Below are 13582 nucleotides of genomic sequence, written 5' to 3' on the forward strand. Positions count from 1 at the left end.
ATCTACTTCTTTGTTTTTGTGCCAATACCATGCTGTTTTGATCACTATCAATTTATAGTATCGTCTGAGATGTGGTAGGGTAATTCCTTCTGCTTTGTTTTTATTTCTGAGTAATGTCTTGGCTTTTCAAGTTTTTTTCTGTTTCCATATAAAATGAATTATTTTTTTTGAGATCTTTAAAGTATGACAGTGGAGGTTTAATAGGGATTGCATTACAAATGTATATTGTTTTGGGTAGTATGGACAATTTAACAATGTTGATTCTTCCCAGAATAGCTTGCAATGCTATAAGTGCTATAAATGGTATGTTTTTCCATTTGTTAACATCTTCGGCTATTTCTTTTCCTAGAGTTTCATAGTTCTCTTTATAGAGATCTTTCACATCCTTTGTTAGGTAAACTCTCAAGTATTTCATCTTCTTTGGCACTACTGTGAAAGGAATAGAGTCTTTGACTATTTTTTCAGCTTGACCGTTGTTGGTATATATAAAGGCTACCGATTAATGAGTGTTGATTTTGTAACCTGAGACGCTGCTGTATTCCTTGATCACATCTATGAGTTTTGTAGTAGAATCCCTGGTGTTTTCCAGTTATACAGTCATATCATCTGCAAAGAGCAAAAGTTTGATTTCTTCTGACCCTATATGGATACCCTTGATCGCCTTTTCTTCCCTAATTGAGAGGGCTAAAACTTCCATTACAATGTTAAAGAGCAGTGGAGACAATGGGCAGCCTTGTCTGGTTCCTGATCTGAGTGGAAGTGATTTCAATTTAACTCTATTCAATATGATATTGGCTGTGGGTTTGCTGTAGATGGCCTCTATCAGTTTAAGAAATGTCCCTTCTATACCAATTTTCTTAAGTGTTCTGATCATGAAGGGATGCTGGATATTATCAAAAGCTTTTTCTGCATCAATTGAGAGAATCATATGGTCTTTGCTTTTTAATTTGTTTATGTGCTGAATTATACTTATAGATTTATGTATATCAAACCAGCCTTGAGACCCTGGGATAAAACCAACTTGGTCATGATGTATAATTTGTCTGATGTGTTGCTGGATTCTGTTTGTTAGGATCTTGTGGAATATTTTTGCATCTATATTCATTAGTGATATTGGTCTATAATTTTCTTTTCTTGTTAGGTCTTTTCCTGGTTTGGGAATCAGGGTGATATTTGCTTCATAGAACATGTTGGGTAGTCTTCTTTCTTTTTCTACATTTTGGAACAGGTTGAGTAATAATAGGTACTGGTTCCTCTTTAAAGGTTTGGCAGAATTCTGACATGAAGCCATGTGGTCCCAGGCTTTTGTTTTGAGGGAGGTTTTGTATGGTTGATGCTATTTCAGAACTTGATATTGGTCTTTTCAACATTTCCACTTGATTCTGGCTAAGTCTTGTAAGGTGACATGCTTCCAAGTATTGGTCAATTTCCTTCAGATTTTCGTATTTCTGAGAATAAATTTTCTTGTAATATTCATTAAGGATTTTTTGAATTTCTGAGGAGTCTGTTGTTATTTCATCTTTGTCATTTCTATTTGATGAAATTAGAGATTTTACTCTGTTTTTCCTGGTAAGGTTAGCTGAAGGTTTATTTTATTGACCTTTTAAAAAAACCAACTTTTTGATTTATTGATCTGTTGTATAATTCTTTTGTTTTCAATTTCATTTAATTCTGCTCTAATTTTGGTTATTTCTTTTCTTCTTCTCTTCTACTGGGTTTGGGGTCGGAATGTTCTTCCTTTTCCACTTGTTTGAGATGTTCCATTAAGTTATTAACTTCCTCTTTTTCCGTTCTCTTGAGGAAGGCTTGCAATGCTATAAATTTCCCTGTTAGGACTGTCTTTGTGGTATCTCAGAGGTTCTGATAGTTCGTGTCTTCATTGTTTTGTTCCAGAAATTTGTCAATTTCTTTCTTAATCTCATCTCTGACTCAGCTATCATTCATCATAAGATTATTTAACTTCAATGTTTTTGTATGAGTATTCAGATTTCTGTTGAATCTGAGTTCAACTTTTATTCCATGGTGGTCCGAGAAGATGCAAGGAATAATTTCTATTCCTTTAAATTTACTGACGTTAGACTTGTGACCTAAGATGTGATCGATTTTTGGAGTATGTTCCGTGGGCTGATGAGAAGTATGAATATTCAGTTTTGTTGGGATGAAATGTTCTGTTGATGTTTGCTAAATCCAAATGTTGGATGGTTAGGTATAAATCCAAAATTTCTTTGCTCAGCTTCTTTTTTTGTAGAGACAGAGTCTCACTTTACTGCCCTCGGTAAAGTGCTGTGGCGTCACATGGCTCACAGCAACCTCCAGCTCTTGGGCTTATGTGATTCTCTTGCCTCAGCCTCCCGAGCAGCTGGGACTACAGGCGCCCGCTACAACGCCCGGCTATTTTTTTGTTGTTGCAGTTTGGCCGGGGCTGGGTTTGAACCCACCACCCTCGGCATTTGGGGCCGGCGCCCTACTCACTGAGCCACAGGTGCTGCCCTACTCAGCTTCTTATTGGAGGATCTATTCCACACTGCCAAAGGAGTGTTGAAATCTCCAACTATTTTGGAGGTAGAGGAAATCAAGTTGCTCATGTCTGGTAGAGTTTCTCTTATAAATTGAGTTGCATTCTGGTTGAGTGCATAAATATTAATAATTGAAATCTCATTATATTGAGTATTACCCTTAACAAATACGAAGTGACTATTCTTATCCTTCCTTACCTTTGTTGGTTTAAAGCCTATTGTGTCTGCAAATAGAATTGCAACACCTACTTTTTTCTGATTACCATTTGCCTGAAATATGGACAACCATCCTTTCACCTTGAGTCTATATTTATCTTTTAAGGTAAGATGTGACTCTTGTATGCAGTAAATATCTAGCCCGAGCTTTTGTATCCAGTCAGCTAATCTGTGCCTCTTTAGAGGACAGTTTAATCTGTTCACATTAATGGAGAATATTGAGAAGTCTGGTAAAATTTTGGGTATTGCATTTTTCGAAAGTCCAGTGGACATTTTTAATCCTTTCGCCAGTGTTGGAAATTGGAGTTTGATCCGAAGTTTCTGAGTGAGTTTACTTTTGTGGTGGAGGATTGGGCTGGTCATTATGGAGGATAGGTCTGAGAATATTCTGAAGAGCTGTTTTGGTTATGGCAAATTTCTTCAACATATGAATGTCATTAAAGTATTTAATTTCTCCATCATAAACGAAACTCAGTTTAGCTGGGTACAGGATCCGGGGTTGAAAGTTATTTTGCTTTAGGAGATTAAAAGTTGATGACCACCCTCTTCTGGCTTGAAAAGTTTCAGCAGAGAGATCTGCAGTCATTCTAATATTCTTCCCTTTGTAGGTAATGGATTTCTTGTGTCTGGCTGCTTTCAGAATTTTCTCCTTCATATTAACTTTAGTGAAGTTAGTTATGATATGCCTGGCTGATGTCTTATTTGGATTGAGTCATGCTGGGGTTCTAAAACTGCTGTCTGAATTTCAGAATCTCTTGGCATGTCTGGAAAATTCTCTTTCATAATTTCATGGAGAAGGCCATCTGTGCCTCGCGAGGCCACTTCATCACTTTCAGGGATTCCAATGAGGCGGATGTTAGCCTTTTTCAAATTATCCCAGAACTGTCTGAGAGAATGATCCATTTTTGCTCTCCATTTCTCTTCTTCTTTGAGAGTTTGGGAGCATACAAAGGCTTTGTCTTCAATGTCAGAAATCCTGTCTTCTGCTTGCTCCACTCTGTTACTAAGGGATTCTACTGTATTTTTCAGATCTTTGAGGGCTGCAAATTCTTACTTCAGTGCATCAAAATCTTTGGTGGCTTTGTCTTTAAATTCATTAAATTCTTGAAACAACTTTTGAATTTCTCCTCAGATTTCTAATTCCAACTTTTGAATTGCTCCTCGAATTTCTAATTCCAAGTTTTCCTCCATCCTATTAATCTTGTTTGCAATCCAAATTCTGAATTCAATTTCTGACATCTTGGCCAGCTGTTTATGAATGGGATCTTCAGTTACATCTGTCATATCTTTCCTTGGGGGTGGGAGGGTTGATCTATTCTGGTTATTCATATTGCCAGAGTTTTTCCGCTGATTCTACCCCATGATTATTTTGCACCGTTTGATTTTGCACCCTAGAGCTTTGTTGAGGACCCGTACAGTGAAGTCCTCGGGTGATTGGCTCCGTTCAAAAGGTCCAAATCAATTGTCTCAGTCAGCACCTGTCTCAGGTGGGAGAGTTTAAAAGGTCTCTGACAAATGCATTGCAGGGTTCTGGTGACAACTCAGATATGACTTGCTCCGGTGCTCCATGATGTCAGGAGGATCCATCCAGCAAATAGATCAGTCTGGGAAGGTTGATGCCTCCTTCCCCACCTTGCAGCTCTGTCACACCCGTTCACTGATAGCCCCAGAGGGCTGTAACCCAGTTGCCTCTAGTGAACTGATACTCCAGGGGTTTGCGCCTGCCTGAATCACAAGGAAATCTATTATCTGCTCAGCCAGGCTGCTGCGCTCTGCCTCTATCCAGCAGGGGGAGGTGAGGCCTGACAACCTTGGGTGCCTGATGGAGGTTGGGGGTGTGTTCACTCAGTTCCAGCCCCGCCCCTGATTGATGTTACTGACAGAACAGAACAGAACAACTTTGCGGGAATTTGTTTCTGTCCTTGCTAAATTCCCCTGCAGAAGAGAAGCTGTTTTGAGTTCCCAGAGCCTGCACCTTAGGCCCTGTCTTTGCTCCTGCAGGTTTGTATTCGGTTAGCTGTCAGTTCTAGCCTCCTGCCTTCCTTTGTGTATAGGCTGACCATCCCCTGAGAGCGGGGTGTGTCTTAGGCTCAGTAAAGGGGTCCTCAGGGTCAGCCCCGCCCTGGGAACTTCCCAGCTCTGCACTCCACCCAGGCCCGTACCGCCTCAGGGAAACCCTTTACTCACGGGGCCTGCGTTTTTGTCACAGATCTGTTCCACGTTGGTTGCCACCTGAGATGATGCCTAGCCTCCTCTGGTTGCCCATGGAGACAGGAGATATGGCTTTGGAATATCCGGGAGTGAGCTTTAATGTTGCCAAAAACAGCTTCTGCTCTGCATCTCGGGGCACTGCTGCTCCGGTGTGTTTCCCTCTCAGCCGACCATCCTCTCCTCACTCCTGTGCTTCAGAATCAGCACTGACCAGCTGCAGTCTAGGCCCTGTCCACACCCCTCAAGAAATCACCCAAGGATCTGGACTCCTGGGGGACAGGCCTCCAGAGCTCAGAGTGAGAATGGAGGGGAGTGCTGGGAGCTCAGAATTGCAGGTAGAGAATATATACATTTTTATACAGTTTTATGCCTGGCAGGTGAACACCGTGGCACCCTAGTAGGGGAGGTAGGTCAAGTTTTTAGAGGGTCTCTTCCGTGGAGTGTAGTGGGAGGACCTTTGAACTCTGCTCGTTTGTTTGTGGAGCACTCCGAGCTGTTCTTATGGGGGAGGGGACTCCCGTCTGCTTGGTGATGGATTTTGTACCTTTTGTTTGTGTCCACGGGGTCGCAGCTCACCTCAGTGGGGTTGATGTGTGTTCTTCAACCTTCTCTCTTGGTGCAGCTCTAATCTACCAGGTTACTTGCTAAATTTCTGTCCTTTAACTCTCCTTCTGGACGGGGGCCTCTGTGGAAAGCTGGCTTCAGTCAGCCATCTTGTCTCCGCCCCCTCCCAATTTTGATTTGAAGTTGTATAAACAGGCAGTATGGTCCTCCAGGAGGATACCCCTCTCCCTGAAAGATTAATTTGTTTATTTGATGTATATTTTTTCAATTTAATTTTTTAAATTGACAAATAATTGTACATATTCTTGGGGTACATAATGATGTTTGGATATGTGTAATGTATAATGATCAGATCAACGTAATTAAGATATCTATCATCTCAAAAATTCAATATCCTTCTCTAGCTATTTGAAACTATAAATTATCATTAATAAGTCATCCCACAGTGGCATAGAACTAGGACTCACTCCTATCTATGATTTTGTGTCCTGTGTTAAATTTAATGCTAGTGCTTTCTATGATTTTGCCATTGTGACTGCAAAGTAAAATAGATTTTGTCTTGTTTTGAAATCATCTCGCTGTTTGGTCTGGGATGCTTTTTGTTTTATATGCCAGCATCACACACTGTGCAGAAATCTAACACAGAATGTGGAGAGGTTATGCCTGTCCCCCAAGAAGGAGAAATGCCAGAAGTGAAAGTAAGCTTTTGATTGTTGATGTAACTTCTCTTGTAACCCAGAGGCTAGTTTTCCTCTTGTTGGGGCTCACAACATGATACCCAAAAATATGGCACAGTGGCAATTGAGAAAACTCTGGAAGCAAGAAGACCACTCTACCCTCCTCCTGCCTTTGTCCCCTGAAGCATGGTCATAAAGGAATTGTCTGATCTATCTCATCTAAAAGTAGGTTATTAAGACCCTCCCATTCCAAGTGGAGCCTGCCCTAACACACAGGCCTGCTAAGTTCCCCTCACCCCACTTATTACCATTGGGTCCTACCCCCATTTTGTCCAGTTATACTTCTGCACAACTTCCACTCTTCATTGAACCTAAGCATTAAGGTCCAGGGCTATGGGTCTCCGTTTCTGAAGGCTCTTATGTCATGTAAAACTTTGGTTACAGAAACTCATTATGATTTTCTCCTGTTACTCTCTCTTTTGTTATATGGGTATTAGCCATGGATCTTGCCATGAGTGAAGAAAAGATAAGTACATTTTCTCCCTTGTACTCTATTCAAGAATATTTCATTTGAAGAAATGACAGCTGACATTCTCTAATTTTTCAAAATATTTTAAATATAAATTCTTAAGTATTTGAATCCAGCCACATATTTGTTCTACTTGCTGTCACAGAGACTAAGGTTTTATGACGCAGAACTTGAAGGATTCTTTTTGGATAGTATTTGAGCTATACCTGTGCCTTTGATTTGTAATATTTACATTTTTAAAAGGACATTATTTCTTTTTTTATATTTTTTTTGGCCGGGGCTGGGTTTGAACCCGCCACCTCCGGCATATGGGACCAGCGCCCTACTCCTTGAGCCACAGGCGCCACCCAGGACATTATTTCTTATACATCTGGTTCTCTGGTAGCAACTTGATAGCTCCTCTAGTTTCTTTTAGTGTGCTGGGCTTGCCATTTAATCAATTGGGTCTGAATTACTATGTCTGGAAGGCTGGTTTACATCATTTCTATTTGGTTCACATGCATGACAGGTCAGTGTTCACCCTTTGGGGAGAAATAGCAATAGTTGAAGTTGCCGTTGGAGGGGAAGTGTTTGGTGGTGTAGGGAAGGAGAACCTGCTGGCTGCTACACGGGTGGGCCTTGGTGGTGTTCGCCTTCAGGGATTTACTTCTGTCTTCCTTTTGGTCCTCAAAGGGGTCAGAAGCTCATGTTTCTCCATTCCTTAAATTGATGACTCACCTGGCAAAGTGATTGACTTTAATAAAGCTCACAAGAGCTTTTGTTTAAAACTAGAGCAGGAGTTTATTAATTTACTCTTGGAATCATATCTGTCAGTAGGTCAAACGATTGTGTTGACTGGACCGGCACCCTTTCTTTCCACTCTTGGCAGGCTTGGAAAGAAGCCAAATTCTGTGCTGCTTCTCTGTGAGAATAGAGTCAGAACAAAGGGAAGTAGTTGCATCATGCAAATGTTTTTTGTTTTGTTTTGTTTTGTTTTTTGAGACAGAGTCTCACTATGTTGCCCTCAGTAGAGTGCAGTGGCATCACAGCTCACAGCAACCTCTAACTCTTGGGCTCAAGCAATTCTCTTGCCTCAGCCTCCCAAGTAGCTGGGCCCACCATAACGCCCAGCTATTTTTTTGTTGTACTTATCATTGTTGTTTAGTAGGCCTGGGCCGTGTTGAAACCCATCAGCCCCTGTGCATGTGGCCGGCCCTGTAACTGCTGAACTACAGCCTCTGAACCCATGCAAATGTTTAATACCTAATTCCTATAGCCTGATGTATCCATTTCCAGAAGTGGATGTGGGGGAGTGTGTTTTTACATACATGGTTACTGTTAGGTGTGCCAAGTAGTCCTCTCTGGAACATACCACCCTTTGTTGGCCCTTTCACTCTGTTAACATAGCTGCTATTTCCCACCATCTTCCTTTAGACGGGCAGAGTCTTTAGGTCTGTTGTTGAATATCAAGGTCCCATTATGGGTTTTGTGCCATGGACTTCCACGTGACTTTGCATAGCTCCAATCTGATCTATTCTTCTCAGAATTTAACTTACTCCCAAAGTCTTCCTTTTTTCTTTTCCTGTTTGTGTTTGGTGAGGTTGGTTTTTTTTTATTTTTGTACTCAGGTATGATCAGTTAAAGTTTCTGCAGGTCACAGTTTGAATAGCTTTTAGAATATACAATTTAAGCTCTTTCCCTTGAGTTTCTATTTTTAGAGGAAAATGGGAACTGGAAGGAAAAACACTGCAGATATTTGATAGCATCTTTCACTTAAGATCACTGATGTAGGAGATGTAACTATCCTGATAATAGCTGAGCTTCCCAAAGTAGGCCAACAAGGTGTGTGGGATGAGAGGCCAAAGTCAGTGTCACCTGGTCCTCGTGCTGTGTGATGTGTACTCTGGCTGAGTGGCAGGGTAGGTCTGCTGTAAAGTGGTGATGACCTGGGTGATTAATCAGGGGCAGCTTCACGGACATGGTGGAGCCTTAGCTGGTCAGTGATCCTAATAGATACAAGGCTCTGGAAGAGTTCACCAACGTGTGTAAGGAACCTTGGATAAGCTTTGACAGCATGGCTCTGTTGGTATTTTTCTTTTATCTCATGCATGTGTAGTCTTCAGTACGGCTTTTTCCAAATTGTGCCTAAGATATCCTTCTCTTACTATCTCTCTGTTTTGTTTATTTGATTGCTATTGGCCAGAGCTTTCTCTAATCGGAGAGGAGAGGCCAGCCTGCTGAAGTGGTGAAAGGCAGACCCTTGCTGGGAGGCTGCATATTTGGATTCTGGCCCTGCTGGTAATTAGCTGTGTGACCCATGGCCAAGTCAGCTTCCTTGGGTCTCTCTGTTTCTTCATCAGTGAAACAAAGGGCTTGGAAAAATAAATACAGGCCTGGACCCAATGATAAGAAAGGATGCCCCATGTCCTCCACTGTGAGGTTCTGCAGCACATTTCAGCGGACCCCACAGCACCTCTGTCCACTCCAGGGATTGAGAGGTGGTGTGGGGTGTTACTGAGGCTGTATGAAGCATGCAGCGTGCTGACTTTGTTCTACATGCGAATTTCTGCCTCCTGCCCCCATCCTCTGTTTCTCTCTCTCCCCTGTCCCAGTCCTCCTTTCTCTTCTTCCATTCTCCCTCCTCCTTCATCCCTCTCCTTTCTCATCTGTTCAGGAGCGACCTCTTTGCCTTCTGCTTTTCTCTTAGTGCATTAGCAAAGGTGTGGTGGGTAACATAACCTCCTAAGATGTGTTACTGTTTCTTGTCCAGCCATCTCATCTGAGTTGCTGGGGGACACTGGGGGGAGAGGAAGCTAAAGGAGGCTGGCTTTAGGATGAAACAATGCTCCTTTTGTCTGTCTCTTGCTGTGGAGATGGTTTCATGTTTCATCTTAGGCCTGGCCATTGTGGTGTTTTCATAAGCTCAGAACAATCCTGCTTAAAAATGCGGTTCATTATTTAAAGGATTCAGCCGTAATGCCATAGGGCCTGTTCTACTCACCTTCTACTTCCCAATATCCCAAGGTCATAACTATATATAGTAAAAAACCCCTGTAGTAGGTGCTGCTTAATCGGCAACCTTGATCAGGGTTAAAATGTGTTCCCACTGTATTTTGCAAATGCTTATAAGGTATGTTTCATTTCATAACCTTCCAAAATGTTTTCCTTGGAGTAGTATAATTAGTAGCACCTGTAAAACTGCCTTTAACCACGGAGCTTCCTTCTCAACTATTATCTTTTTGATTCTGTGTCTTCATGTTTTCTTCTTTTGATGAAATGAAATGAGATGAGGAGACTGTATTTTTGTGCCAAAATCTCTTTCCGCACTGTACCCAGGTTTAGCCCCATAACCTTAATTAGATGTGGAATGTTGAGAATGCACTATTGTGTGTGTGTTTTTTTATCTTTCATAAGAAGACACTGAACTTCTGAATACTTCATTGAAAGTTATAAAACATTCCTCATGTTCTTAGCATTTAGTTTCCCATCATAGTTTATTCATAGAAAATTAATGTACAATTTAATTTACCTCTATATACTATTTGTACTTTGGTGTCAAAGTGCAAGTTATATTCCAACTTTCAGCCTTTAATTACTCTTCTCTCCCCTCCTTTTCTCTTTAGAAACAAAACAGTGTTGAAAATGTTAAAGGCTGTGCTGAAGAAGAGCCGAGAGGCAGGAAAGGGAAGCAAGAAGGAACCAGGTATGTGTAGGAGGAAGAGCTGACTCGCTCAAAGTGGGGTGGTCCCCGCTTTGGGACTAGGGCAGAGAGGGTGGCAAACAGCAGACTGGTGGCTGCGAGAAAACGAAATACGTGTTTCTTTATTTTTAATGTCAAGATATTAAGAGAGTATAAACGAACTCATTGTATAATGCTGAAGTCAGGAGTTTTAATGTGCCTGTCACCAGGATAGTAGAGACGGAGTCTCATTAGGCTGCCCTCGGTAGATGGTCAGTTTTATCCCTTTTCCCCTTCCTATCCTCCCTCCTTCTTGGTTTCCAGTGTACTTTACAGCTCTTTGTGCCTATGTATGCCCATTGTTTAGCTCCCACTTATTGGTGAAAACATCTGGTGTGTGTTTGTTCATTCCAGAGAGACTTCACTTAGGATAAAGGTCTCCAGTTCCATCCAAGTTGCTGTGAAGGACATCATTTAATTCCTTTTCATGGCTGAGTAATACTCCATGAGATACATAGATTTACATATACATACACACACACATATATACACAAACCACATTTTCTTTACCCACTCATGTATTGATGGGCATTTAGGTGATTCCGTGTCTTTGTAGGCATGAATTGTGCTGTGATAAACATTTGAGTGCAAGTGTATTTTTGATAATATGACTTCTTTTCCTTTGGGTAGATACCCAATAGTGGAATTGCTGGATCAAACAGTAGGTTGACTTTTAGTGCTTTGAGAAATTTCCATACTGTACTCGATGGAGGTTTTACTAATTTATAGTTCTACCAACAGTGTATAAGCATTCCTTTCTCTCTACATCCATGCTAGCATCTATTATTTTTTGCCTTTTTAATAATGGCCATTCTGACAGGGGTAAAATAGTATCTCGTTGCGGCTTTAATTTGCATTTCCCTGATGATTACTGATGCTGAACATTTTCTCAGTTTTTTTGGCCATATGTCTATCTTCTTTTGAAAAAACTTCAGTTCACATCTTTTGCCTACTTTTTTTTTTTTTTTTTTTTTTGGAGACAGGGTTTTTCTGTGTCACGTGGGCTAGAGTGTCGTGGCATCATCATCGCTAACTGCAACCTCAAACTCCCAGGCTCAGGTGATTCTGCTGTCTCAGCCTCCTCACTGCCTGGGATTATAGGAGTGTGCCACCTCATCTGGCTAATTCTTCTATTTTTGTAGAGATAGAGTCTCACTGTTGCTCAGACTGGTCTTGAACTCCTGGCCTCAAGCAGTTCTCCTCCTTGGCCTCTCCAAAGGCTAGGGTTCCAGGTGTGTGCCACTGCTTCTGCACCCTTCTTGCCCATTTTTTGATGGGGTTGTTTTCTTCTTGCTGATTTATTTTGCGCTCTTTGTAGATTCTGGATTTGTCAGATGTATCTTGTAATATTTTCTCCCATTCTGTAGGTTGTCTATTCACTTTGCTTATTATTTCCTTTGTTTTGCAGAAGCTCTTTAAGTTCCATTGATTTCTTTCTTTCTTTTTTCTTTTTAAGTTTTTGGTTGGGGTTGGGTTTATGAACCCACCACCTCCAGTATATGGGGCTGGCGCCCTACTCCTTTGAGCCACAGGTGCCGCCCCCATTGATTTATTTCTGTTGTTGCTATATTTGCGTTTGTGGTCTCAGTTATAAATTCTGTGCCTGGGCCTATGTCTAGAAGTTTTTCCTGTGTTTTCTTCTAGAATTTTAATGGTTTCATGACTTTAATCTGTAATCCATGTTGAATTTTTATGTGGAGAGAGAGAGAGGGATCCTGTGTCCTCCTTCTGAACGTGGCTATATAGTTTTCTCAGTATCATTTATTGATGAAGGCATCCTTTCCTCAGTTGTCTGCTTTGTCAAAGATCAGTTGGTTGTAGCTATATGGTTTTATTTCTGGGTTCTCTATTCTATCCCATTGGTCTATGTGCCTGTTTTTATACCAGTACCATGATGTTTTAGTTACTGTAACCTTGTGTATAATTTGAAATCAGGTAATAGGATGCCTCCAGATTGGTTCTTTTTGCTTAAGATTGCTTTGGCTATTTGGGCTCTTTTTAGGTTACAAATGAAGCGCTTAAGGTTATTTTTTCTAGATCTTTGAAATGTAATGTTGATATTTGGGGAATTGAATCTATAAATCATTTGGGGCAATATGGACATTTTAATGATGTTGATTCTACTAATCTGTGAGCCTGGGATGTTTTCCCATTTGTTTGTGTCATCTATAATTTCTTTCATCAATGTTTTGTAGTTCTCCTTGTAGAGATCTTTCACTTCCTTGGTTAGGTACATTCCTAAGTATTTTGTTTTTGTAGTTATTATAAGTGGTATTGAATCCTTGATTTGACTCTCAGCTTGACTATTATTAATAGATAAAAGTGCTACTGATTTGTGTACATCGCTTTTGTAACCTGAGCCTTTGCTGAATTAATTTTATCAATTCTGGAAGTCTTTTCTTGGAATATTTAGGGTTTTCTAGATGCAAGATCATATCATCAACAAATAGGTATGGTTTGATTTCCTCTTTCCTGATCTGGATGCCCTTTGTTTCCTTCTCTTGCCTGAGTACTCTAGCTGGGACTTCTGGTACTATGGTGAAGAGAAGTGGTAACAGTGGGCTGCCTTGTCTTTTTCCAGTTCATAGGGGGAAAGTTTCCACCATTTTCCCATTCAGTATGATGTTAGCCATGGGTTTGTTGTTTATGGCTTTTATAATTTTAAGATAAGTTCCTTCTGTACCTAGTTTGTTGAGGGTTGTTACTGTCATGAAAGGGTTCGGGATTTTATTGAACACTTTTTCTGCATCTATTGGTCTTTGTTTTTGTGGTGAATCACATTTATTAATTTGTGTATGTTGAATAATCCTTGCATCCCTTAGATGAAACCCCCTTGATGGTGGTGAATTCTCTTTTTGATGTGCTATTGAGTTCGGCTAGTATAATGGCACTTTGTAGAGGATTTTTTGCATCTGTGTTCATAAGGGATATTGGTCTGTAGTTGTGTTTTTTTTTTTTTTGTTACTCTGTCCTTTCTTGGATTTGGTATCAAGGTGATATTGGCTTCATAGAATTAATTAGGATTCTCTCCTTCTAGATGTTATAGAATAATTTGTGTAGGATAGGTACCAGTACCTTGTAGGTCTTGGTAGAATTTGGCTGAGAATCACAGTCTAGGGCTTGTTGTTCTTGTTGGAATTTCTTTCTTTAT

The 13582-nt window shown here is 40.7% G+C and overlaps 1 protein-coding gene across 7 annotated transcripts in view; it reads left to right on the plus strand.

Moving 5' to 3' along the window:
• Window positions 1-13582, plus strand: part of TANC1 (tetratricopeptide repeat, ankyrin repeat and coiled-coil containing 1) — a 270909-nt gene that overhangs the window by 92304 nt on the left and 165023 nt on the right. For 4 of the 7 annotated variants that reach the window (XM_053596904.1, XM_053596906.1, XM_053596905.1 and 1 more), the window contains exon 1: window positions 10340-10395. Coding sequence is in view for 3 of the 7 variants with exons in the window: in XM_053596909.1 (XP_053452884.1) it covers window positions 10335-10395 (61 nt within the window). In the remaining 4 variants the exon portion in view is untranslated. Of the gene's footprint in view, window positions 1-10315; window positions 10396-13582 lie in introns of those variants that run through there. The other 3 variants (XM_053596909.1, XM_053596908.1, XM_053596910.1) reach the window with 1 other exon arrangement.

This window comes from Nycticebus coucang, chromosome 7 (genome assembly GCF_027406575.1).
Source record: "Nycticebus coucang isolate mNycCou1 chromosome 7, mNycCou1.pri, whole genome shotgun sequence".
Lineage (NCBI taxonomy): Eukaryota > Metazoa > Chordata > Mammalia > Primates > Lorisidae > Nycticebus > Nycticebus coucang.